Source organism: Panthera pardus, unplaced genomic scaffold (assembly GCF_024362965.1).
Source record: "Panthera pardus isolate Hobbes unplaced genomic scaffold, ASM2436296v1 HiC_scaffold_12, whole genome shotgun sequence".
Taxonomy (NCBI): Eukaryota; Metazoa; Chordata; class Mammalia; order Carnivora; family Felidae; genus Panthera; species Panthera pardus.
The window spans coordinates 103,182,500-103,210,016 of NW_026526677.1; the positions used below are offsets into that span (position 1 = coordinate 103,182,500).

The 27,517-nt window shown below is 49.8% G+C and overlaps 1 protein-coding gene and 1 long non-coding RNA gene across 2 annotated transcripts; both read right to left on the reverse strand.

The window, feature by feature from the left end:
- Window positions 1-279: 279 nt before the first annotated feature.
- Window positions 280-1,336, reverse strand: LOC128776218 (uncharacterized). Its single transcript, XR_008421303.1, has 2 exons — window positions 1,289-1,336; window positions 280-1,125 (listed from the first exon to the last, which is right to left on the reverse strand). It is a non-coding gene; the product is annotated as an uncharacterized LOC128776218 (long non-coding RNA).
- Window positions 1,337-1,380: 44 nt separating this feature from the next.
- Window positions 1,381-27,462, reverse strand: HTR3A (5-hydroxytryptamine receptor 3A). Its single transcript, XM_019469110.2, has 11 exons — window positions 27,424-27,462; window positions 17,284-17,433; window positions 14,944-15,198; window positions 12,552-12,718; window positions 10,714-10,758; window positions 8,165-8,274; window positions 6,723-6,892; window positions 4,589-4,749; window positions 4,015-4,225; window positions 3,677-3,898; window positions 1,381-2,200 (listed from the first exon to the last, which is right to left on the reverse strand). Exons 2-11 carry the CDS (start codon window positions 17,396-17,398, stop codon window positions 1,902-1,904), a joined length of 1,755 nt encoding a protein of 584 aa, XP_019324655.2. The 5' UTR covers window positions 17,399-17,433; window positions 27,424-27,462; the 3' UTR covers window positions 1,381-1,901.
- Between the last annotated feature and the right edge of the window lie 55 nt (window positions 27,463-27,517).

A 27,517-nucleotide genomic window follows, 5' to 3' on the forward strand; every position in this document is an offset into this window, starting at 1 on the left:
AAGACCAGGCTCCAAAGTATGAGCTTCCAGAACCGTCCTGAAAGAGTTGGGGTGGACAACGACCACCTGTAGCCCAATCTCTGCTCAGCATGAGGCAACAACTGTGAATGGGGCCAATCCCCAGCCCCACAGCCTCTTGATTTTTGCTGGGGGACCCTGATATCCACCCATCAACAAAACAAAGGTAAATATAAAATCCCTATTTAATAGCAAAAGCCCATATGTCTGGAATGGAAGAAGCAGGTGAAATCTCATTCTAGTTCACCTTAGGAGCCAGCAGCTGGTTAGACAATATTTAATGAGTTCACTTCGCATGCTGGGGAGCACAGGGTATGAAGAAGCTGAAGGAAGCTAAAAGAGATGAGTCCCCTTCCTCAGTCTCTAGGATATCTCATTCTTGAAGCTCCCAAGGGCTCAAGGGCTACCCTCCATACAGCTTCGCAGGGTGGTCTACAAATTAGAACTGCAGTGTGGGGTCGTGAAAAGGTGTAACTTCACATGTTCCCTACTGAAGCCCTTATGATTGGCCAGCCCAATCATAGATCAAAGATTCCTTTGGGGTCCTTTCCCTTTAGACTGGCAGCATTTAGTGCATTTCCAGCATGCCTTCCTCTGAGTGACAGGAAGCCCAAGACGGGGAGAAGGATAAGGCTGGAATGAGAAAGGGAGAACCAGAGAAAGCCTCAGGCAAAACATTGTGACACTAAGGTCACTCTGGGTGGGTTCTGGCATTCCTTTCCTCTGAACGCTTGTTAGATGGATGGAGTGATGGAGTGATAGAGTGCTCCTGAGCATGTCTTAAACCCTGGTGTTTGGGACAGGGGACCAGGATATGAAAAGTAACATTGAAGAGCAGGCTCCTGACTCTGCCTCTTTCATGGTCCTGCTCTCTTGGGTGAATGTGCCAGGGGATGGCTGCTAAGAGTTCCCAAAGGAGATAGTTAAACTCAAGCCTTGGCTTTCCTCTGTCTTCCAAAGACCAGACCAGTGGGTGCTGACCGTGGTGCTGATGTCTTGGCCTCCACTGCAGGATCCTCTGGCAGGGAGAGAGCTCGCTCTCAGCTTCACTGACAGACCATGAGCACAGAATGGTAACAAGACTGTGAGGACTCTTCCAGCATCTTCCTGGGGGTTAACAGAGCAGAGCATTGCTAAGTGTTCATGATCCTTACCCTCCCACCTTGAATTCCACCTCCTATTAGGTCTTCATAACAGCCACTATGTGGTCACCTCCCAATTCCCTGGGCTAGGAAGCACCAAATACTGAAACCACAGGTAATACCCCCACCTCATTTCCACCAGCAACGTTTAACTTCTTCTTCCACCCACCCAGCTGCTGACAAATGGTTAAGAAGAGAGTTTAGGCTTCATTGTATTTTATTACCCCCACCTGCCCCCTACCCCACCATCATCCAATGGAACATGAGTGTTCAGGGAAGTGGCTACAGGTGAGGTGAAGAAGGAGAACATTACGGTTGAATAAACCTAATGCAGTGTTACCAGCCATGTGCAGTAGAGAGTTGGTTTGCTTTGTATCTAAAAACAAGGCTAAAGGGGAAGGAGCAGAATTTCAAAGTGCCTTATTCAGGGAAGTGACAATGGGGAAATCAAGGCTTGATACACAGATAAATAGAATGAAGTTAGGGAATGCATGGGTTTTTCTAGATCAAAGACAGCATGTTTTAAAGCCATGATAAGTTGGGTGGGGGGTGGGGTGGGGTACAAGCGTCTTGAACATCAAGCTTTTTGGGAAGAGTTAAGGCCCTGCTTCAGAATTACTGGCATTGGACAGGGTCTTGAAAACATCCCTGGCATCTGCTGGGCCCTGAAATCCTCAATCCCCATTCTAACCAGTGCCTTACTACCCCTCCCTCAAAACACCCCAACTGGGCTGTGCCTACTCAAGAATACTGCCAGATGGACCACAGAGTAACCAGGGTGATGCTGTAGGCCAGCACTGCCACCAGGTAGATGCGGAAGAGCAGCCCGTCCAGCACGGAGCCCACATGCAGCCATTCCCGGGCCACCTCTCGGCTCTCGTCCCTCTTCTCCAGGAAATGCCTGATGGAGGACAGCTCCTGCAGCAGCCCGCACACTGCCAGGGAGGCCTCCCGCGGTGGTGGGGGGGGGCTGCCTCGGCCCCTTGGGGTATTCTCCAAGTCCGGGGGTCCTCTCAAATGGCTGCAGTGGTTCCCCACATCTGGAAAAAGGGCACAGCATTGGCAGAGGAGGGAAGCCTGGCAGAATGGCACGACCACTGTCCCTTCTGTGCCTGTGGCTTGCAGAAATTGTTATTATGAATTCCAGACATAAACAGTATAGATGTGAACTTACCTATTTGTGTACCCAACGTCTGACTTGAGCGAACAAAGAAAGCAACACGGTTGAAGATTCCTGCATACCCCTCCTTAGTCACATCCTCCAACCTGTCCCCAGGTCACTAAGATATGAATTTGGTGTTTATTTTTCCCACGCATTTTTTTAAACACCGGGGCTTCCTGCAGCAATTTGATATCTATTATTTCACTTGAGCCTCACAATAGCCCCACGAGAAAGGCAGAGTAGGAGTGATTACTATTTGGACTCTTTATATGGAAGTGCTAAAGCTCAGAGAGGTTAAGTGACTAGCCTGTGGTCACACAGCTGGAGCATCATCTAAAAGTGAGGCCACCAAGGCTGAAGGTATGTGGACTGTGACTCCACTGCTGTCTCCACTATGCCATATGGCCTTGCTGCCCTCTCCTTGACTCCAGTCCAAGTCCCTTTGTACCAGAAAATACACCTTCAGCTATGGCTACCTCATAGGTGAGCAGTGAAATTGGGCATTAGGCTGGAGTACTCATTCATCAGTTCACGATGAGGTGGTCTTAGATTAACCATGCATCTCCTGTAAAAGGCCTAGCTCTCGCCAGAAGGGAGGACAAAGAGGGGTGGTGAAAAATACAAGCAGAGCGTCAGCTGGGCCTGGGTTCAGACCAGTCCACCAGTACCTTGGCTCTGTGACTTAAGGCAAGCTAGTTGGCCTTATGCCTGTTTCCTCACTTGACAAATGAGGATGACAATCCTATTACGGGGCCTGTGGATGGCCTGGGATCACGCACAGAAAGCGCACGTGCCTGCCTCAAAGTGCTCAACAAATACATCAACAAATCACAACTACCACCACCACCAGCAACGAATGTAGCTGAAACAATTTGTCAGGGAGAACGAGCTTCACGTTTACTGTCCCCTGCACCCCTGTCTCTCTGTCATAGGTGTTTGAAATTTGAAGGGGACTTGGTCTCTGGGCTGACTGAATGCAGAGCTTTAGAAACCCCGGCTGCACACTTAGCCATGCGAGGTAAGGGGACCCATAACTGCTGGAGAGGCATCTGTTTGACCCCCTTTTGGGTCCATCTCAGAGAAAGGCAAGTCCTTCCGAGCTCCTGACAGGCTCGGCCTCTCACTTCGCCCCGTCTCTCTCCACACCCGGACTGATGAGGGGAGGTGAAGGTGCAGAAAGGGTCCACTGATGACTTTGACTGAACTCTGCTGCCTCCCAGTGAGACCCGGCACGGGGTGCCAGGTGCAGGGTGGCACTCAGATCCCAGCCCCGGTCAGACTCGCCGGCCAGAGACTCTCCACCACGTCCGCACCCCCAGGCCCTCCGTATGGGATGCCCCCTTTCCCTCTTCACCTGAGCAGTCATCGGTCTTGGAGGCTTGGGGGGTGGCCGGGGGCCGTCGGGAAGCTGTTTGCTCCCCTAGGCAAAGGAGCAGGGCCACCCGCTCCAGGACCAGGTGCCGCAGCCAGGCGGGTACGGGCTGCTGCAGGTCTTGCTTGTGTACCAGCCGCACGATGAGGATGGTCTCAGCCAAGCTCACCACCAGCAGCGCCATGCACACGACGAAGTAGACACCTGTGCACGCGGGGAAGGTCGGGGGACACACAGCAGGTGGGAGGGCGCCGGTTCTTGAGCCCCCGCCCACCCCCACCCCCAACCACACTGTGCTCTTCCCCTGGAGCGGGCTTTACCAATGAGGGGAGTGCCAATGGCTGTGGCCGGCAGTGTGTCCGACACGATGATCAGGAAGACAGAATAGCCCAGGAGGAGTGTGATCTTAAAGGAGACCCTCTCGCCACTGTCTGGAGGCAGGTAGAAGCCCACGATGTCCATGAACATGAGGAAGATGCTGGGCAGCAGCAGGCTGACTGTGTAGAACAGGGGCCTCCGGCGGATGACCACCTAGGACCAGGACAGGAGCTGGGGGAAACCCGGGGCACACAGGCCCTGCATCCAGGACCCCCAGCCCCTCATGGACCTCTCGCTTCATGGAGCTTCCGGCCTGGCCCTGCTGGAAGAGGAAGAACCGGACAGACCTAACATCCGGCCTCTGGATTGAGGCCGGTGGCTGCAGAGGACGAGGAAGGGACAATTCCCCTGAGCTTCCCCATCTGCTGCCCTGAAGGCCCCATGCATGTGTGTGACCTGGAGCTGGGAGAAGGGCTATAGATGGTCTTCCCCACACGCCTCCTGAAGTCTCCCTGGGGATGACGCCCAGCAGTTCTAGCTATCATTTCCCCCGTGTCTGTCCCCGGGGCCACTCACGAAGAACTTCATCTCTGCGTAACAGCCACTGCTTTCCATGCTGAACTCGCGAAACTGGGTCAGCACCCCCAGGAGCTCCCACTCGCCCTGGTTCATGAAGATAGTCTTGTCAAGCTTCACCTTTTCTGGCAAGCGCCACAGGGAGATGTTGATGTCCTGGACTGGGAGGGAAGAGACCGAGCCAGCTCTGGAGTCCAGGGCCAGGAGGATGTGCCAGGCCCTGTGAGGGTGGGGCCCGCAGTGGGCCACACAGGCAGGACTTAGGTGGACTCAGCTCTTAGCCTTCAGCCTCCGTGTCCTCAGCCGTAAAATGAAGTGATAACGCACACTGTATCTACCAGAACCAAACTATTAGAAAGCCCCTTCTCTCCTTCTCTCTCCTCTCTTCCTCTCTCTCTCTCTCTCTTTCTCTCCCTCCCTTCCTCCCTCTCCCTCTCCCTCTCCCTCCCTCCCTCTCTCTCTCATGCACACCTCTTCTAGGTTTCCATTAGGGTCCCCCATTTAGGAAATGAACAAAAGTCAACATTCTTCATGTTTGCCTTCATAGGGCTGACTGTCCTCAAAGGTGAATTAGGGAAATATGCAAAATCTTCACTTAGAGAAAAGCGGTTTTACTTCTCTGCATCTACACTAGAGACATTAGATATATAGAAAGCCAGCAGCGTCTGTTACAGCAAGGTATAGGGAAAGATCTACATGTCCACCAATCAGGAAAGTGCTTGCTTAATCAACTATGATGCATCCCAACCCTGAGCTATCCTACGGCAGTCAACATGTAGGGTAAAGATCTAAATATACACTAACTCGGAAAGATGTCCAATACTTCTTGTTGTTTGTAAAGAGAATCAGGTAGCAGTGGCATGAATGATACATTTAGTAAAATAACAACTTAAGAAATAATTTTCATGTACTTTCCATAGAGGAGTATGTATGTGTATATGCAAAGGATAGAGAAGGATCTGGAAGAACATACCATATGAGGCTTATACTGATAAAAGCTGTTAAGTCTTGGTGTGTGCAGTTGCTGGTGAAGAGTTCGGGATTGAAGGTAGAGGTCAAAAGTCAAAGATAATTTGCAATTCTGGTTTTTGTCCAAGGAAGTTCTGTATTATGTTTGTAATTTACAGTTAATGTGACGAAATCAAATAGAAGTGGAGGATGCCTTCTTGCCAGAGGGTGATGCTCACTTTGTAGACTTTAGTGAGAACCTCGTAGTCATCCATTAAATAAAAGTTGCCAAGCACCTTCCTTTGTAGGCACTGTACTGGGGACCTAATGGTGGGCCGGAAGTCATGGTCCTACCCTCTGTGAATTTATATCTGATCGAGGAGCAGACATTGAACAAACACCTACAAGTGCAATAGAAGGGGGGAGAAGATCAGGGTGCTAAAAATTGGACAAGGGGGATGGCTAGTCTGGGGATGAGAGGAGTTTCCCCGAGGCACTGATGCCAGTGCTGTGATTAGGTGAGTAGGAGACTTGGCTGAACTAGGAGTGGTGGGGGGCAGGAGGAGGGTGCAGGGTGGCCCAGGAGAGGAAGCAGCCTGTGAGAAAGGGAGAGAACAAGGGCTTTGGGGCCTTGGAAGGAAGGCAGCTGGGTTGGGGCAGGACTCAGGGGAACATGCGTGGGCTGAGGCTGGAGTGGTGACTATGGGCAGCCCCTGTCGGCCAGGTGAAGGGTTTGGGTTTTGTCTCAGGAGTGCAGGGAAGCCACTGAGGCTTTTAGGCAGAGAGGGGCAAGGCCAGGTTTGCATTTAATGAGCTCTTCCTGCTGGCTCTGAGGAGCATGAAAGAGAGGGGGACCATTGGGGAGGTAACTGCAGAAAGCTGGGCAGAGAGATGAGGGGGAGGGTGCACCCATGGAGAAAAGACAAGTAAGAGACACTTAGTGTCAGATCCTAGCCCTCACCGGGTGTCCTGGCGATCATTCAACCCTTGTGACTACTGGGGAGATGGCAAGAACAACAGAGTCCCGTTTGGAGGTTGAGGAAACAGAGGCTCAGCGGCATTATGAAATAAGCAGTAAGTAACTTGAATAAAGAAGACTGCCTGCTAGGGTGCGCTCCTCAAGTAGGGGTTTCGGGGACCCTCCAACCTGCACCCCCACCTCCCAAAGCTTGTGTGCGGTACTCACTGGTGTGCAGCCAGCTGGTGAACGTCAACGAGCAGTTCTGCACGTCGAAGGGGAAGTTGTAAATGTCCAGGCTACAGGCGGTCACCACCTGGAGGGGCTTGTAGTTCTGGACCTCGCCATGGTGCCCGACATACACGTACGGGATACTTGGAGACTTCCCCACGTCCACACTGGCCAGGGAACAGGGGCAGTTTGGGGGCTCAAGATTACCTACCATTGTCAAGGCTACTTTCCAAGCAGGAAAGGGCATTGCTCCTTCATTCCCCCGGCAACCTGGCCACAAAAGGCAGGTGAGGAATCCAGGTACCTCAAAGCCACTTGCTGTCATGAGCATGTCCAGCTGCCCCTACTCCACCACCCACCCAGCTGGGCAGAGCTCAGCTCCCGGGATCAGCAGCCCAGTGGCAATGGGCAAACTTCGTTGGGCGATCCATCCTGGGGATCCATCCTGACCTGGGCTTCTCTTTGCCTAGAGGTCCTGTGACATGAGAATAATCTTCCCAGGACGAAAAGGAACTAGAGAAATCCTTGAGAAGAAAAGAGGCGAGGTGGACTTTGTCACTCTCTCTCAGCAGATCCCCAACCCCTAGGCTCTCCCAAGTGACCACTGTGGCACAGAGTGGCCTGAGCTTAGGGTCCTGCGCCTGCAGCCTTCTGTGGAATCAGGCCAAGAGATAAGAAACTAAGATCCAGGCTACTTCAGTCTAACCTGGAGATCCAGCCAGGAACTGGGATCCCTCCAGCCCGAGGTCTAGGTCAACTGTCTCCCCTGAAAAGCACTTTGAGTGGCAGCCATGTCATTGGGCAATGTGGTGGGTACCGGCGGAGGGCAACTGGCCCCGGGCCACCTCCTCCTTCCATCTGTGTCCCCCAGCCATCTTCCACCGCCTGGCATTGAGAAGCCCAGGCAGTGGAGCCTGAACAACCTGAAGGATGGGGGGAGGGCATGTTGGCCGGGGCTGTCAGCTGTTGGGAATCAAGGATGGTGGTACCCACTTCACATTGGGGGTGCGATCGGGAGCCAGCCAGGCATGTGTATGACTTGAGAGGTGTGAGTGTCTCCAAATCACCCCTGGGACCACTGCTGGAGCTTCATCCCTATTGGTAATCTCACTGTCCCCTTGAAAACCACAGCTGTCCTTCATTCAGCTATTATGACAGGGCAAATTCATTCCTTGGCTTCTCTTCCCTGGGAAGGGGGCCCTTGGACCAAGAAGTACAGGGTTTCCACATCAGGCATAGAAAAAGAGGAGTTTTAAAAAGAGAAAAGAAAAAAAAAAAGAGAAAGAAACCAAAGGGGAATTTGGGCCCAAGCCAACTTTACCTACAGTTCTGCAAGCCTGGGTGGGACCTCTCATGCCACAGCAGAGTCTTGCCCCCAGCCCCATCTTTCCACAGCCCCGGAACCACCCAGCCACCCAGCATCAAATGACAGCACTCACAACTCATTGATGAGAATGTCTGGGACCCAGATGCTCTCAGTGGGGATGGACAGCTTGGTGATGTTGTCGAAGTCCTCAGGGTTCCACTGGAGAAACTCATCTGTCCAGTACTAGGGGAAGAGCAGGGGATGGTCACAGGCGGCCACCCCTCGGGATGACCTCACCGCTCAGTGCCCAGGCAACAGACGGGCATCTTCTTGGGGGAATCACTCAGCAGTACCGAGAGTCCCCCCATCACTGTGCTCACACTCTCCCGGCATGCAAATATGACCCAGAAAAATGACGCCTTGCCCTGCGGTCATTTCTCCCTTCTGACTATCCCATCCACCAACTGCGGGATCTTGGACACATAGCTTCTTGGGTCTTGGTCTGCTCATATGCAAATTGGGACAATAAGATGCATCTGACAGGGTAGAGATGGTTACTGTTAAGTTGTGATCAACACATTCCTCACTATCCTGTCAGAATGACTGATCTAAAAAGTCAACGCAATTATGTCATTCCCTTGCTTAAAACTCTAGGGATGCCTCTTGCACTTGGGATAGAGTTCAACTTCATGGCCAGCAAAGGCCTGCACAATCTGACCTCCAGCTATCTCTCTATTCTCATTATTTTTTTAGATTTATTCGTTTATTTTGAGAGAGGGAAAGTGTGTGTCAGAGAGGGGCAGAGACAGAGGGAGAGGGAGAGAATCCCGAGCAGGCTCTGCACTATCAGTGCAGAGCCTGACGCAGGGCTCAAACCCTTGAACTGTGAGATCATGACCTGAGCCGAAATCAAAGTCTGAAGCTCCACCGACTAAGCCACCCGGGCTCCCCTCTCGAGCCTCATGGTTTTTGCCATCTTCTCTATGGAGTGTCCTTTCCACTGCATGCAAACACCCCACGTCTCTGCATACCTGCGCTCTCCCACACCGCAATCCCTGTCTTCTCCCCTGAGGGAGGTCTTCTGTGTCCCTCCAGACTCAGATCTTCTGTCTGCTCCCTTCTCTGGGAACCTTCCGTGCCCCCCCACTCCCCAGGCTGGATTTTCATGTACCCCCTCTGTGCCCTCATGGTTGGTATCTCATTCTTGCCTCACTGGAAATCTTGCTACATTCAACTGTCTGTTCATGTGTCTGTGGCCTCCCCTAGTCTGTGAGCTCACTGCAGGCAGGGCCTGAGTCTCATTCGTGTCTCTAATTCCGGTCCCTTGGGACAGTAGGTTGGCATCCCGTTACTGCTGGGCACACAAGTGACCCTAGAGGTCCACAGGTGGGACCTAGGCCAGATATCCCAGGAAAGGAGCCCTGGGCTGCCTCTTCTTGTGCATCCCTTCCTTTGACGCAGGGAGTGCTCTATATTAAGAGATTTTTCTAGGGCAGAAGAGAGCAGTCTGGCAGGAATCAGCATCTGGCTTCTGCCTCCACCCCACCCTCTGCCCCGCATGCTGGTGGTAGTGGGAAGCACTCACGAGCAGTGGAGGGATGTAACAGAGACCTGCACATGCCTGGCATGTCTCCAGACAGAGCCCCTCTAAGCTCTGACCTCTGCGACCTGGCCCCATCCTCCCGCCCCCTCTCGCCAGCTCCTCTGGTTCCCTTCTACTCTCAAATCTGCTCTGCAGCTCAGGGCCTGCCAGCCCAGGACCAGCCTGTGGACAGCAGTCCCCACTACCTGCCCGCTCTCCCCCCTAGCTCCTCACCAGCTCCCTACCAGTTTCCCCCCAGCTCTCCCCCCGCTCCCCCATCAGCTCCCCACCAGTTCCCTGCCAGCTCCCCCCAAGCTCCCTGCCAGCTCCCCGCAAGCTCCCTGCCAGTTCCCCATCAGCTCCCCACCAGCTCCCAGCCAGCTCCCTCCAAGCTCCCAGCTAGCTACCCATCAGCTCTCTACCAGCTCCCCACCAGCTCTCCCCCAGCTCCCCTCCAGCTCCCTGCCAGCTCCCCATCAGCTCCCCACCAGCTCCCAGCCAGCTCCCCGCAAGCTCCCTGCCAGCTCCCCATCAGCTCTCTACCAGCTCGCCCCCCCCAGCTCCCCACCAGCTCGCTGCCAGAAGGGCCACATGAAGGCCTTGAAGGCCTCAGAGACGTTCTCAGCAGTGGCTGAGTGATGTCCCTCAGAAGCTCGGAGAGTCAGGAGGTGGCTGAGGGTGTGAGGACTCGGTGGATGGGACTGCCCTGTGTCAATCACCCAATTTGATTGTCATCACCCTTGGCTTAATAGAAGGAAGAACTTTCTAGCAATTAGAGTTGTTTAAAAGTGCGGTAGCTTCCCGCTGAGCAACTGGGCACTGGAGGTGTTTATCAACAGAGACCAGACAAGTTGTTCGAGATGCTGTGAAACCACTCGGAAACCAGAGGGGGTTTGGAGGATTTCTCCTCTGCTGAGCACGGAGCTTCCTTCCATCTCCAGTCCTGAGAGGAGAGGGGCCCAGACTCCCGGGTCTCCTGAGTCTGTCTCTGAGCCTCTTCCCCCCTCCCCTCACCAAGGCCTCTGACATTCCTGACTCTTTTGAGGAATCCTTCCTAGAAGGGGAAGATCCCATCCCAGGAAATGGGAGTGGGCGCTCACCTGCCGGTACCAGATGTAGGTGGTCAGGACCTGGTTCTTTTCATCCTGTGAAAGGAAAGAGGGCTCAGCGTCAGTGCCCCGTGGGCGGACGTCCACCTTGCACATGTACCCCAAGAGGAGCTGTTGCTTTGTGTCCCTATTCCTTCGGGAAGAGGTAGAGAAGAAAAAGAGAAAAGGGCCAACCAGGAAGAGTTGGTTGGTCTTTGACTAGGACACATCTAGGAAGAAATACAACTGTTTCTTTTTTAATTTCCTATCTATCTATCTATCTATCTATCTATCTATCAATCATCTTTTACTATTTTCTATTATGTTATATATATATATGTCTCTATGCTACATATATTTTACATATATAATATACGTAACATATAAGATAAGGGAAAACATAAAGGGGGTGCCTGGGAGGCTCAGTCAGTTAAGTGTCTGACTTCTGATTTTGGCTTAGGTCATGATCACATGGATAGTGGGATCGAGCCCTGAGTCAGGCTCTGTGCTGACAGTGTGGAGCCTGCTTGGGATTCTCTCTCTTCCTCTCTCTCTCTGCCCCTCCCCTGCTCGTGCTCTCTCTCTCTCAAAATAAATATTTTTTTTTAAAAAAGAGAAGACATATAGAAAATATTTTATCTATCTGTATTTTTTAGATGTTTATTTATTTTTATTTTTTTTTTTTTAATTTTTTTTTTCAACTTTTTTATTTATTTTTGGGACAGAGAGAGACAGAGCATGAACGGGGGAGGGGCAGAGAGAGAGGGAGACACAGAATCGGAAACAGGCTCCAGGCTCCGAGCCATCAGCCCAGAGCCTGACGCGGGGCTCGAACTCACAGACCGCGAGATCGTGACCTGGCTGAAGTCAGACGCTTAACCGACTGCGCCACCCAGGCGCCCCAGATGTTTATTTATTTTGAGAGAGAGAGTACACATATGCATACCAGTGGGCAAGGGGCAGAGAGAGAGAGAGAGAGAGAGAGAGAGAATCCCAAGCAGGTTCTGTGCTGTCAGTAAGGAACCCAACATGGGGCTCAATCCCACAAATCGTGAGTTCATGACCTGAGCCGAAATCAAGAGTCAGATGCTCAACTGATTGAGCCACCCAGATGCCCCTATATCTATACACTTTTACATATTTGTATGCCTGTATATCTACATCTGTATCTCCCTCCCATCCTAGTATGCAGTCAAGAAATGCAAAAACACACAGTCCAAAATTCATCACTGTCCCTCATTCCCAACTAATTCCCAGCTTTGCTTCCCGAAACAGCCACACGGGCTGCAGTAGAGACTGTGAGGTCAGGTCCTGCTTGCTCTGGTGCTCTCCATCTCTGCAACTGCTCTCTTGTTTATCTCTGCACAACGTCTGACCTCCTCACCAGGCAGTGCACCCCACCCTACTACAGTCATTGATGAAGGAATTGATTTATTAATTGGTTTAGGATTCATTGTTCAACAATCATTTAGCAACACCTGTCATGTATCAGGGGCCCTAGATATGAATCTAGAAATAGGGCCTAGAAATGAATAGGACAGATGAACAGGACAGCTTATGTGGGGACATGGTTACCATGATACAATGCATGAAGAACCACATGTGGTAAGTGGCCCTCTAGGAATAGGGGTTGAGAGAGGCAGCCACAGAAGTGACCCTGGTTATCTGGTTTGGGCAGCTCTGTAGACGGTCGGTGCTGTTGTCCAGCCTGGCACGGGTCTGTGCCAGATCACAGGTACTCTGGGTACTTGAATGTCCCCTGTGCTGCCCAGGGAGTGACCCGGCCTTACATGGTCTTCCACCCCAAAAGGCCCACCTCTGAGTGGGGCAGATTGGGGCCTAGTGCTCACCACGCTGAGGATGGCATAGACAATGACATCGATGGACACGGTGGTTGGCTTCCTCCAGTCCCGCACAGGCCGCACGCCCTTCTGGTAGTTGGCCAGGAGGTAATCTGACAGCCTCAGCAGAGCGGGCCTAGAGGTGTTCTGAGCCTGGGGGTGCTCCCTGCGCCTGGCTAGGAAGAACAGGGCAAAGTGGGCATCAGAGCCTGAGGCTTCCCCCATCTTTTGGCCTGGTTTGAAGGCTATTGAAAGGAAAATGCCTCCACTATTTTCACCCCAGAGTCCCAGATACTTCCACAGGCTGAAAGTCCCGTCACTGGAATGTTTTGTCCACAGAGATTCCTGCCCAAATCTGAAGGTATTGTCTCCTAAGGGTAACCTACACACTCATTTCCATGAGACAGGGGAGCTGGGCTGTAAACGTAGGTGAATTAAGACAGGTGAGGTCTAAGTGGGCCAGCGGCTGAGAAAGGTTGAGCAGGTACCTGCCCAGAGGAGGTGGTCTACAGGAGACAGAGGAGGGGAGCTGGGGAGCTAAGGAGGAGTGGCCCTCGGGATGGGTACTGGAAGGAGAGGGGGCTGCAAGGAAAGGTGGCCCCAAGTACACCATCTCTAAGCCCAAAGGTCTGCATGAAGGTTTGCCTCAGTCAAGGTCAGACCTCAGCGTCTGGCCAGATCCTCGTCGGCTCCTTGACCCCAGCCTCCTATTAACAAAGAAAGAAAGGAGGCATCCCGTGAAAGCTGCCATTCCTTCCTGCAAAATCCTCCCCTCTGAGTCATGCACGCACAAACTCCTGGAGGCGGGTCTCCTCCAGAGGGTTGATTTATGGGTAGATTTGGTGGGTTGGGAAGAGGGTTAGACGTGAGGTTACAGGAAGTGAGGAGAAACTGAATTGTTCCCAGAGCAGGAGACCTATAAGGACAAAATGGCGATGAGAAAACCTAACTCTGAGGTCCTCACTCCATTCTACGGGGGTTTCACGTGCACCTGTTACCCCTCTGGGAAATAGCGGAAGCACTTTCTGAAAGATGCCAAGAAAAAGAAGGTGAAAGTCATAGGGTAGGGAATGCGAGAACCCTAGAGGACCAGGGCACAGGGGGCAAAGCTGTTAGGGGACTAGCAGGGTGCCTCTGGGGTCTTCCACAGACCAGGTGCCAGTGGGCCTGACTTTCTCCAAACAAGGCTGCCTCTTCTCGCATCTTGTCTATATAATGTGGGCAAATTTCTGCTACAGATCCCCCTTCCTGCTCCCCACTCACCTTCCCTGATAAACTTTCAGCTTCCCTCCAAAGGACAGAGAAGAGCAGAGAGAGGGGGAGGACAAGAGACCACTTACTGAGTGCCTCCTGTGGAATAATAACAGTTAACACATTCTTCATTTCAATCTTCGAGCAGCCCATGGGGGTGGCTGTCATGACGGCACAGTTTCCAGATAAGAGTCCCCAAGGCTCAGAAAGGTGGAGACTGTGCCCCGCAAGTGGGGGAAATGAGATTCAAATCCAAATCTCTCTGTCTTCACTATGGAAGCAATAGCCCTGAGTCTATTGTTGGGAAATGGACCGGTGTGCAGGGAGCCAGACTGGACAGTAATTCTCCTCAGCCAAGAAAGCTCCGAGCCACAGCCTTAACATGAAGCCTGGGTCTGTTGGTCCTGCCGAGCTTCCACAGGGACAGCTCAAGGGAGGAAAGCCAGCACGCACATTCATGTCAGTTCTTCCTCTCTGTTCAGCCCCGGGACGGCATCCTAATTGTGCCCCAGCTCTCCCAACCTAGCTCTGCATGGGGAGAAAACCTTCCAAAACAGGAAATAAATATTGTTTGTGGCAAAAGGAAACAAATCCTTTTGTGACCCAAACACCTCATATCCCAGGAAAGCAGGAGGAAAGGGTAGGGGAATGCAGAGAAGTGTGGGGTTATTAGAGTTTAGCTCTGGAAGGGAACTTGAGGAAAGGAGGCCCAGGGAGCCCATGCAACAAGACCAGGGAAGCTGAGGTTGGTTCTGGTCGCCACTCTGTTGCTAATGTGCTGTGTGACCTTGAGTGAATTATTCCCCCTCTCTGGACACAGCATTCCCATTTATAACAAGAAGGAGTAGACCAAATGAAGTCCAAGGTCCCTTGCAGCTACAGTTCCGTGAGTTTGGGAGCAGGGCAAAGAAGACAGGAGCCCCTCTCGGCAAGCCCTGCCCTCACCTGGCACTCCACCACCCCTGCTTTTGAGCTGGACCATAGTGCCTTCAAATTCTTGTGCTCGGATGTGGCAAGATCCCTGACTTTCCCAAAGCAGCACCCACTCTGAAAACCTCCCTCCCACAACCCCTGGGGGAATCAAACATCCCCTACCCGACCTCTGCAGGTGGCCAGCCATGTCCCGTATCTTTTCCCACCATCCCCTTACCTTGTCCATGTGCCAGGAGTGTGGGCAGAAGCAAGGCCAGCAGGACCCGTGGCACCCACGACAGCATGGTGACTTTCCCCGGGCGTGAGCTGCCTTGGAGTGGCCTCAGGGTAAGACGTGCTGAGAAGCAGGCTGCCCACACTCTGCCGGCTTCATGTCCCAGCCGGCCTGCCTCCTCAGGGCCGCCTTCCACACCTCTGAGGCTGCAGCCTCCCACTGCTGAGGGGCCACCAGCGCTGGACAGTCGCCAAGTTCCTGCAATCAGTCCCTCAGCCGGATCAGGTTTCAGGGCGGGAAGGAAGGAGAGGGAGCCAGTGAGAGGGGAGGCCGCCCAGCTGATGTCATGGGGCAGGACTTAGTCCGCCCCTTCAGCCAGGTGGCCCGGCCAAATGCTCCAAGGAGTAACTTGGGGTGGGGGGCTGTGGGGTTGGGGGCTGCTGCAGGGGCTCCTGGAGCAAGGGTGCAGCCTGTCTGCTGGGAGTGGCCCTGGGCTGCTACCTTCATTTATGTCCCATGGCTAGTGCGCTTGGGTAGCATGGGGCTGGGGCAGGGGGAGGTGCGGCGGGAGCAGGGGGGGGCATTCGTTCACTCCCCTTCCTAAGCAGGGGCCGGGCATCTCTGCACACAGAGGAAGGGGACCTGGGGTTACCACATGGGGTTACCTCTGTCCTTTTGTCCTCATCAAAATATTTAAATTTAAATATTTAAGTAGTAACCTGTATATGTAATTTATACTAAGCAAATATATTTATATATTGTTTCATATACATAATATGTATTATTATTATTATTATTAAGTTTATTTATTTTTGAGAGAGAGAGAGCACAAGGGGAGCAGGGGCAGAGAAAGAGGAAGAGAGAATCCCAAGCGGGCTCCAAGCACTGACAGCACATAGTCTGATGTAGGGCTCAAACCCATGAACCATGAGATCGTGACCTGAGCCGAAATCAAGAGTTGGACGCTAAACTGACTGAGCCACCCAGGCACCCCCATAGCATGTATTATGAAAATATAATAAGGGTGCCTGGGTGGCTCAATCAGTAAAACATCTGACTTCAGCTCAGGTCATGATGTTACGGTTTGTGGGTTCAAGCCCCGCATCAGGCTCTGTGCTGACAGCTCAGAGCTTGGATCTTGCTTCAGATTCTGTGTCTCCCTCTCTCTCTATCCCTTCCCCACTTGTGCTCTGTCTCTCTGTCTCTCTCTCTCTCTCACAAATAAACATTAAAAAAGTTTTTTAATTAAAAAAGAATGCAATAATACATGCTTATTATAGAAAAATATGAAGAAACATTAAAATCATCCATGGGCTTACTCACTACCCAGAAACATCCACTGTTAATATTTTGATATATATTCCTCTATAATTTTCTGTTATAATGTGTACGATGAAGTAAATACACTGTACATATAATTTGCATCCCATCCTGTCCTTTGCTTATTAATACCATTTCATGAACATTGTCAACACTTTCCTTTTAAGAATGTTTTTAATGTTTATTTATTTTTGAGAGAGAGAGGCTGAGCAGGTGAGGGGCAGAGGGAGAGGGGGACAGAAGATCTGAAGCAGGCTCTGTGCCGACAGCAGTGAGGCTGATGTGGGGCTTGAACTCACAAACCATGAGATCATGACGTGAGCTGATGTCAGATGCTCAACCAACTGAGCCACGCAGGTGCCCCATCAACACTTTGCTTTTAAACGTTTTCTTGAAACAAGGGTTTCTTTTTCCTTTGTCAGTCGAATAGGAAAGGATCTATCCCTCAGACACCCAGCTGTGTGCCAAAAAAACTGTCAGAGAAGAGTGTGGCTTGGAATTTCTGTTTGAGTGAATCTCACTCCCACTTTACCATTTGGGTAGAAGCAGACTTCTTTGCCTCGAGTGTGTGAAAAGCAAGATACACCTGTATCAAATCATGGCAAGCTTCAACCACAAATATATTTATTCCTTTCAATTCCATTTCCAGTTGGATTTAAGTGTGGCATAGGCTGGGAACACTGTGGGAAAGAAGAATTTTCTCAGTTGTCATGGTTAAAAAAAAAATCACCTTGGTCAGGGCCGAGTCCTTTTTGGTTTTGTCTGGATTTCCCCCCTTATTCGTGTGCATGATGAAATCTGCATCAGCATTTAACACTCATTGATGGAGTCCCTTTGGATGGCTATTAGCCAGAGTTTGGTCCTGGAGTGCTTGGTCCAGCTCAAGGAGATTGGGCTACCCTTCTGTGAAGTCATGTGCTTCCTCACTGCACAATCCAGATAAAACACGGAAAATCATCTCCAGGAATTCCTTTTGGAGGAATGGAGATGAGGACACGCGGTACAATAGAAGAAACTAGGCACCTCCACTCCAGAATGAGTACATCCAGGCTTGACAGCAGGACAAGGCAAGAAGAACCAGGCTGTCCCCAGGCGTCCAGGCTGAGGTCTTGAAGGGGCTCAAACTCAGGAAGGGCATTTGTGGATTCCTAAATCCATCTTCAAGCCCAGCATCTGGAGTGATACACAAAGATTCTTAGGCTCACGCTCATTTCTCATTGTCACTGAGAAATCTGCTGTAAATTTCTAGAAGGATGTTTCATCTTGTTTATGTGCGTTATAAAATCTACAACAAGCATTATACCATTCACTGACGGGGCACCTTCGTATGGCCGTTACCAGGTTTGGTGCTTAGCAGTAACCCACTGGGGTTTCCATTACAGTTGCTGCATCATTAAAGAACAAACAACACTTAGCCGCTCCCCTCCATGTCCGAACCACTGCCTCCGAATGCCCCATTTTGTCCTCCCTGGGGCTCCCTGCGCATACCCACAAGGCACTCCCTCACCTGTTGCCCCAAGCCATGACCAGTGTGGCCTGGAGCCCATTCCTTCCACAGAGCCAAGCCACCTGGAGACAGACAGCAGGAAGAAGCACTGGGCACTGAACTTGTGTGGGCATGGTGCCCAAGCAGTGGGGGAGAGGGGGGCAAGAAGATGGTGCAAAGAAACAGAAGGTAAAACTACAGGAAAAGAGGGATCTGGAGAAGAAGGGAGAGAAGGCAAAAGTAAAAGGAAGAGGAAAAGGAAGATGAGAAAAGAAAACATTGGCAGGAAATGGAAAAGAAAAGGAAGCTAGCAGTAAAAGGCAAGGAGGAAAAAAAAAGGGAAATAGAGGGAGGAAAAGAAAAGAAGGCTTCAGGAGAGGCAGAGCCGTGGAGTTGGGGTGGCTTGAATGTGACTGACCCTCCAGTGCTGTGGAATGGAGGGCCAGCCAAGGCCACATGCCAAGCCCCGGGCAGGGAGCAACCAAAAAGCCTGGAGACCCTGTCCTCTGAGCCCCAAGCCTTCACTTCTGCTCTGAGCTCCTGGAATCCTCTGGGACTGCCCAACTATGCTGGGGAGGGAAGAGAATGTCTTGGTACAGTGTGTGCATTAGGGAATTAGCTTCTTAGGTAATAGGATTATAGCGAGCCGGGCAGGCCACGGCCTCGAATGGAGATGTATTGCCTCTGTGCCTCTCTGATGGAGCATCAGTCAAGTTTCCCCCAAAGAAATTTCCTATTAATGGATTTGATGGCACAGCAGACAAGGGGTAGTTGGAGCTGTGGCCAGTGGCGGGGTGTAAATTGCCTCCGATGAAACTGTGGAGTCACTTTTGTCCCTTTTAAACAAGATGAAAATTAGTGAGCGGCCTTGATGAACTCGCCGTGGCCGGCGGGGACGAGGGAAATAGCAGAGGCCTGGCTAATTTGATTCCGGAGCTCTGCCTGCAGACGGCCGGGCTCCTCCGGGGGCGCAGAGGCAGACACGCAGACGGCAGCGGCCCAGGGTGGGTAATGAAAAGCCCTGAGGATGCAGGACCTGTAGGCCTGTGCCTTGGCTTTGTGTCCAGCGGCTCCCAACACCGTGCCCAGGAGGACTGTAGTCACGCCTGTGCTTGGCACTTTCCAGAATTCAATCAACCTGGGTTTAAATCCTACAGAGGGCTCTGGGACTCGGTGTAATCAGGCGGTGAAGAGCCCAGGCTCATGGGGGCGCACACCCTCCTGCCCCTTACCACGGTGCTTGCTCCCATTTTCCAGGTTAAAACACAGAGCCCAGAGAGCCTCTGTGCCTTGCCTCTGTTCCCACAGCCCGTTAGGGGATGGAGCTGAGATCCCTTAGACTCCTGGCTGCAGCCTTTTACTTTCAGTCGTGTCTCCTGTCTCCTCCAGTAAATTTTACTGGTCTCTGAAAATTTTACCACCAAAGAGCCTGACCTTTTAAAACCTATAAACTTAGAAAAACTTCTGCAATCTGTCATAGCATCTGGCCCCACCAGGCGCCCACCTGCTGGGGAAGGGTTCCGAGTGGGGGATGCAGCTCCACTCTCCCACGGCACCTTGAGGAGAGGGGTCCACGGGCCCTACTGGCTGCATGCTACCCATGCTCGGCACTTGCTCACGGAATCCCTGCGGGCTCTACCCCTCAGCTCTGGGAAGGGCACAGGGACAGACAGGGGAGCCCTTCTTCCACCAGTTCCAGGCACCTGACACATCCTGGCATGGAGGTTGAAAGATTTAGGTCATCTCCCCATGGGGAAGATGGAAGCCAGGGAGATGGGAAGAGGCCTGACTCAGACTTCCTAGTTTCCCTGCCCACAGCGGCAGCAGTGGCCTTTATGGAGAGGAGAGAAGAGGAGCAGTCTCTTCCCTCCTGGCCTTTTCTTTCCTTGATGCCCCCATCATGTCCCATCTTGACCTTTTCTCTGTCAAGGCCCTGCTCCTTGGAATGGCCTGCTTCTGCACCACTTCACAACAGTACCTGCCATTTAGCAAGCACACTGTGTGCCAGGCACTGTGCTAAACTCTTTATCACATTTAACTTCTATTTCCTACGAAGAAGATATGATTATTCCCATACTGCAGATGAGAAAAGGAAGGCAGAGATGGCACAAGAACAGACACTTAATCAATGGAACAGAATAGAGAACCCAGAAATGGACCCACAAATGTATGGCCAACTAATCTTTGACAAAGCAGGAAAGAATATCCAGTGGAACAAAGACAGTCTCTGCAGCAAGTGGTGCTGGGAAAACTGGACAGCGACATGCAGAAGAATGCCACTTACTTACACCATACACAAAAATAAACTCAATATGGACGAAAGACCTAAATGTAAGACAGGAAGCCATCAAAATCCTCAAGGAGAAAACAGGCAAAAACCTCTTTGATTTTGGCCACAGCAACTTCTTACTCAACACGTCTCCAGAGGCAAGGGAAACAAAAGCAAAAATGAACTACTGGGACCTCATCAAAATAAAAAGCTTCTGCACAGCAAAGGAAACAATCAACAAAACTAAAAGGCAACCGACAGAATGGGAGAAGATATTTGCAAAGGACATATCAGATAAAGGGTTAGTATCTAAAATCTATAAAGAACTTATCAAACTCCACACCCAAAAAACAAATCATCCAGTGAAGAAATGGGCAAAATACATGAATAGACACTTCTCCAAAGAAGACAACCAGATGGCCAACCGACACATGAAAAATGCTCAACATCACTCATCATCAGGGAAATACAAATCAAAACCACAATGAGATACCACCTTACACCTGTCAGAATAGCACCATTAACAACTCAGGCAACAACAGATGTTGGTGAGGATGCAGAGAAAGAGGATCTCTTTTACACTGCTGGTGGGAATGCAAGCTGGTGCAGCCACTCTGGAAAACAGGATGGAGGTTCCTCAAAAAACTAAAAATAGAACAACCCTAGGACACAGCAATTGCACTACGAGGCATTTATCCAAGAGATACAGGTATGCTGTTTCGAAGGGACATGTGCACCCCAATGTTTATAGCAGTACTATCCACAATAGCCAAAGTATGGACAGAGTCCAAATGTCCATCGATGGATGAATGGATAAAGAAGATGTGGCATATATATATATATACAATGGAGTATTACTCAGCAATCACAAAGAATGAAATCTTGCCATTTGCAACTACGTGGATGGCACTGGAGGGTATTATGCTAAGTGAAATTAGAGAAAGACAAAAATCATATGACTTCACTCATATGAGGACTTTAAGAGACAAAACAGATGAACATAAGGGAAGGGTAACAAAAATAATATAAAACCAGGGAGGAGGATAAAACAGAAGAGACTTATAAATATGGAGAACAAACTGAGGGTTACTGGAGAGGTTGTGGGAGGGGGGATGGGCTAAATGGGTAAGGGGCACTAAGGAATCTACTCCTGAAATCATTGTTCCACTATATGCTAACTAATTTGGATGTAAATTTTAAAAAATTAAAAATAAAATTAAAAAAAAATAAATAAATAAAATAAAATAAAATAAAATAAAATAAAATAAAATAAAATAAAATAAAAAGGAAGGCACAGAGTAGTCAAGCAGCCCGTGCAGAATTCCAGGGCTGATAAATGGAGGGTGTGGTGTTAGGTCCTACAAACTTGAAAGCCTGGGCTCATAACCTCCCGATTACAATGAGTCCAGAGCATTCTGTAGGATTGAGGCCCAGGCTGACTGGACTCTGGCTCCGATCCCTAGTATGGATGGGAGTCCCCCATTCCTGCCTTGACTGCTCTTATTGAAAGGGCAGGCTCATTGGGTTGGCCCTACATAAGCCTGCAAATTAAAGATATTTTTATTAAAGAATAGTCATAAGAATATATGATAACTTTAGGGACCATTGCATTTATTGTTTTCCCCAATACAGACTGGATTCAGAAATACTGCCCTTTCCCATCCTGGCCCCAATATAGCCAGTTTCTGCAAACGCTAGGTATGGGGCTTCACAGTAAACTTGGGACCAGTGACCTTCTGCAACCCCTCGTCATGGGATGGAAGTGATGCTAGAATCTCTGGACTATAATATTATCCTATTGAGTCTGGGTGCATGGGGTGGGGCTTCCTTGTCATCTGTCACCTGGAGAGGAAGTCTTTTCTAGTCCTCCAAGCAGAAGGGATGGAAATCCTGAAGCAGGTGGCACAGTGGGGCTTTTTCTGTCGATATTGACCTCAAAGGTCAAGATGGTTGAGTTCGTTTTAAGGCACCACCGTCCACATGCAGACAGGCAAGAAGTAGAGGTGAAGAAGCCCCAAGAAAGGGGCCTCATGAAGTCATGCTTCTCCTTTGGGACTCTCTAGAGCATTGTGGGGCTGCAGGGAGGTATTCGACAGGCCTGGGATGACCCAGCACCCTCTGCCCTACAAGACCGAGTATTTCGGTCGGCGAATACTCCTTTGCCTCCTTGTCCTTTCTCTTCCCTTAATAGGTGTTCATGTGGGAATCCCCAACCTTCATCTGCCACACTAAGGGGTGGAGGAGGAGGAGGACTTTGTTCCTGATTGGCCAGTGAGGTGGCAGCAGCAACTGTCTGAGAGAGAGAAGCACCCAAGCAAAGTGAAACCCTAGGGGCCCCACTGCCCCACCTTCCTAGAGATCTTCCTGCAGCGAAACTCTGGAGATCCGGGGACTTGTTTTCATAAGGGTGGTGGCAATCCTTCATGCAGGCCATGTGCAGCAGAGAGGCAGGCCCACCCTTCTTTTCCCCTCCCCTCCTTCCTGGCACAGGAGGGTGGCCATATTGCTCTGGGTCCTTACAAGTAGCCAAGACCAGGATGCTCCAGCTTCTGGAGAATGTCTCCTTCCTATAAGATGAAGCTCCCCTTCTACCCCAATCCCCACATATCCATCAAATTCTGTTTGTTGGCCACAAACAACAGAACCAACTCCAGGGTGGTCTCCAGAGTAGAAGGTCAACCTGGAAAGTGCACCTAGAGTCAACAAGCTGGTAGCAAAGGCCAGGCATGAGTGTGGCTGGCAATGTGTCATTAGCCCATCTGGTCACCCCAGAGCTGGGCCAGGGACAGAAGGTTTGGTTTAAATTTCTCTTCTACTTGAATTCTAATTTCTAGAAAGGAAGGGACTAGAGAGGCCTTTTTATCCATTCCCTTGCCTCTTGGAAGATTAGTGTCTTAATATATTGTTATTAGTATTTTCCAAAAACTTTTCAAAGAAGGAAAACTCAGAAGCCCCTTTGGGATTCCAAAGCAAAGTTTCCTGTACTATTAAATTTTAATTGCACTTGGTACAATTGGAATCATTTCCTTTCATCCTGTGGAAATGAGTTCCATCTCCTATTCATCCTCTCCATTGTCTCTGAGAGGGTGAGAACCTGGTGGTCATTTCTGGGCTCTTCCAGAGGCAGAGAATAAAAATATTTAGCAACCTTCGTGAGGCTCTGCATGGTTTACAATGCACTTTCCTGCATGCTCCCCTTTCACTTCGATACTCAGGAGAGCTCTCTGAGGTAGGGACCTTGTCCCCATTTTATAGCTGGAGAACTCCTACTCTGAGACATGTAGCAACTTGCCCAAGGTCACTCAGCAAACAGGTGGCCGAGCCTGGTTGAAAACCCTAAGCCAAGAGAAGATCTGATTCTCTCCTCTGCCGTTTCCACTGGGGGAAGGAACGGAGAGGAAGGAACAGCAGGCTGTATGGTTGTTGCCTCAGGGGCGGTGAGATGCAGATCCAGGGACAGGGTGGGGAGGGAGACATTTTCTTTATCTACCCTGTTACGCCTTTAAGTTTTGTCCCGTGTACATGTACCATCTCACTGAAAAGAAACTAGATGGGTATTTAAAAGGAAGCAAGAGGAAGAATGGAATACCAGGCGACTCTAGCCTTGCTTCCATCAAATACTCCAAGTGTGGCCGTGGGCGAACCAACTAAATCGTCTGTGCCTAGGTCTTATCACCTATCAAATGAGAATAAAGGAATAGTTGCTCTGCCTACCAAATTCAAGGACTCTTTTTGAGAATAGTATAGTTCAGTAATTATTACTCTGGAATGGGGAAGGCGATGCCAGCATCATATGGTTCAAATTAAGCACACGCCTTCCCAGATAATCTGAGACCCGCTCCCTCCCTGCCTCTCCCAACAATTATGAAAATCGCAATTCATGTGTTATGAAAAAAGCACAGACTCTGGAGTCAGACTTGACCTCAAATCTCAGTTGCTCAGCTTACTAGTCCTTCAACCCTGGCCCAGACACCTAAAGCAGGTCACCTCAGTTTTCTCATGTCTAGAGTGGGCATAAGCACGCGTGCCCCCCAGGGGTCATGAGGATTCAACGGGCTGAGGGCCGCACAGCTCAGCATGCAGCCCAGGGCCCAGGACACAGCATAGGCTCAGAAGCTATTAGTTTCCTTCCCATTACAACAAAAGGGATCAATAGAATTAATAAATAAAAGAGGTAATGGCTTGTGAACACCCTAAAAGAGTTAAATACAGCAATAGAACCTGAAAGGGGTGGGTTCCCAGCAGCTTGCCACCAGCCTGGGAAGAGGGGAGGGGAGAATCAGAGAGCAATAGCTTGTGTGTGAGCCTGGCTGCCCTCACCTGCCTCCCACGTCACCTTCCCGGCGAGACCTTCTCTGACCACCTTGTCTCACATACACCCCCCTTGCTCCCTATATTCCTTCCGCACACTTCTCACATGCTGCATGCTCAGTTTATTTATCTTGTTTATTATCTGTTTCCCCTGCTAGAATGTGAGCTCCACAAGGGAGGGGATTTTTCCTCTCTCAGCTTTACTGAGGTATAATTGAGAAATAAAATTGTGTACATTTAAAGTGTACAGAGTGCTGATTGGATATACATATGCATTGTGAAATGATTACCACGATCAAGTTAATGAACATATCCAACCCCTCACATAGTTACCTTTTTCTTTGTGTGAAAATGCTTAAGACCCACTCTCTTAGCAAACTTCAGGTATACAATACAGTATGGTTATCTGTAATCACCATGCTCTGTGCAAGATCCTCAGAACTTGTCATTTTTTTAATAAAATTTTTTAATGTTTATTTATTTTTGAGAGAAACAGAGAGACAGACAGAGACAGAGTGCAAGCAGGGAAGGGGCAGAGAGAGAGACACACACACAGAATCTGAAGCAGGCTCCAGGCTCTGAGTCATCAGCACAGAGCCTGACTTGGGACCCAAACTCATGAACCGAGAGATCATGACCAGAGACGAAGTCGGACACTTAATCAACTGAGCCACCCACACATGCCAGAACATAGTCATCTTATAACTGAAAGTTTGGACCTTTGATCAACGTCTCCCCACTCCCCGCCCGCCCTCCCAGCCCCTGGAAGCCACCATCCAATGTACTCTCTGCTTCATGAATTTGACTTTTTTTTTTAAATCCTATATATAGTGATACCATACAGTATTTGTCTTTCCCCATCTGGCTTATTTCACTTATCATAATGCCCTCTAAGTTCATCACATTGCAAAATGGCAGGATTTCCTCTTTTAATGGCTGAATAACAAATACTTTAGTGTATGTATTGATCATATTTTCTTTATCCATTCATCCACTGATGGACACTTATGTTGTTTCCAATCTTGGTCAATGTGCATAATGCCGCAAGGAACATGGGAGTGCAGATATCTCTTCATGTAGTGATTTCACTTCCTTTAGATACACACTCAGGAGTGGGACATAGGTAGTTTTATGTTTAATGTTTTGAGGAACCTCCATACTGTTTTCCATAATGATTACACCAATTTGCAGGAAAGGGCTTCCTTTCATCCACACTCTCACAAATCTTTCTTTCTTTCTTTCTTTCTTTCTTTCTTTCTTTTTTTTTTTTTTTTTGTCTTTTTGGTAATAGCCATTCTAACAGTCCTGGAGTGATACCTCATTGTAGTTTAGACTTGCATTTCTCTGATGATTAGTGATGTTGAAAACCTTTTCATGTATCTGTTGATCATTTGAATATCTTTTTGGGGGAAATGTCTATTCAGGTGTTTTGCCCATTTTTAAATCAGATTATTATTATTTCTTGCTATTGAGTTGCATGAGTTCCTTATCTATCTTATACGTGAAAACCTTATCAGACATATGGTTTGCAGGTGTTTTCTCCCATTTTGTTTGTTGCCTTTCATTTTGTCAATGGTTTCCTTTTCTGTACAGAAGCTTTGTAGTTTAATGTACCTCTGCTTGTTTAGTTTGGCTTTTGTTGATTGTGCTTTTGGTGTTATATCCAAAAAATAACTGCCAAGACCAATGTCAAAGAGCTCTTCCCTATATTTTCTTCTTCTTCTTTTTAATGTTCATTTATTTATTTTTGAGAGAGAAAGAGAGGGAGACAGAGTGTGAGACGGGGAGGAGCAGAGAGAGAGGGAGACACAGAATCTGAAGCAGGCTCCAGGCTCTGAGCTATCAGCACAGAGCCCGATGTGGGGCTTGAACTCACAAACTGCAAGATCATGACCTGAGCAGAAATCGGATGCTTAACCGACTGAGCCACCCCGGCGCCCCAAGTTTTTCTAACACCACTTATTGAAGAGACTGTCCTTTAGAGGCAGAGATTTTTATTTATTTTGTTGATTGTTGAATTCCCTGAAACTAGGAGAGTGCCTATCACATAATAGATGCTCAATAAATATTTGTTGGGTAAACGAATGAACGGCAGTAGTGAAAGGGAAGAAAATGAGGCTGTTTAGCAAAATTCACCTTTGCTCTGGAGCTCTCCTGACCTCCTTGGGGGTGTGGCTGTCAACTGAGGTAGTAAGGATGCTACCAGGCCCGGCGTTGGGATCCTTGGCTCCCTCCCCTGGTTCTGGGGACACATGGAGCAGACTGCCACGGCCCCACTGCTGTCATAGCTCTGGTCTGTTACTTTCTTGGGCAGTGAACCAGGGGGTCTTAGCTGGCCACTGGGTGGCTTGTAAAGTAATGTATGTCTTAGAGTGGAGAACATTTGGGCTCCCTGACCTGCCACTAACTGGAGAGAGAAAAGACTCTGTGACATAGAGACTGTAGTCCTATGTGAGCCAATAGACAGATGAGACAATGGGGAGAGGACAGGCATAGCAGAAATCCCAGCTTCACTCCCAATAAGAGAGAGGCAGTGAGACCCCACAGGAGGTCTATGCTATGGAGGCCTCTTCCCACAGCACTCAGTGGAGACGCAGGACCCGGTAAGGAGGTCACATGGCTCTCCTGCTTCAGGGGCCACTGTCTCACTCACTTTGCACTTATGAGAGAGCAATCAGCCTAAAGCAAGGTCTTCAACACGTCCCAGCAGACACGCCTGCCTTGGTATGAACATTCTCTAGAGTTGGAGACATCAGAGAGAGCTCCCTTTGGCCTTTGAAACCATCTAATCCAGCCTCCATCTGGCACCCAAATCTCTATGGCGTCCCCAGCCAACGGCTCTCAGCTTTTACTTGCACACCTCCAAGCAAAGGAGGAGACCTTTCAGAACCATTTCATTTCTGCTGAGATATTTCTTATTTTGCTCCTCAGATGTGTTTCTCTAACGTTTCCACCCACCCAGTGCTATTCTTTAGGACATTCAGAAATTGATACCAAGGCCTGCCACCATTATACTTTCTCATCTACAGGCCAAGCCCCTCACTTCTGTCAGCACAGAGTAGAGCAGAAAGGACCTAGACAGGGAGAGCAGGCTCACCTTAGGATCTGCAGTGTCTCCCATCTGCCTGGGGCCTCCTCCTCTGTGCTTGAAGGAGTCCGCTGAATGAATGGAGGAGTGAGAGAATCCACGC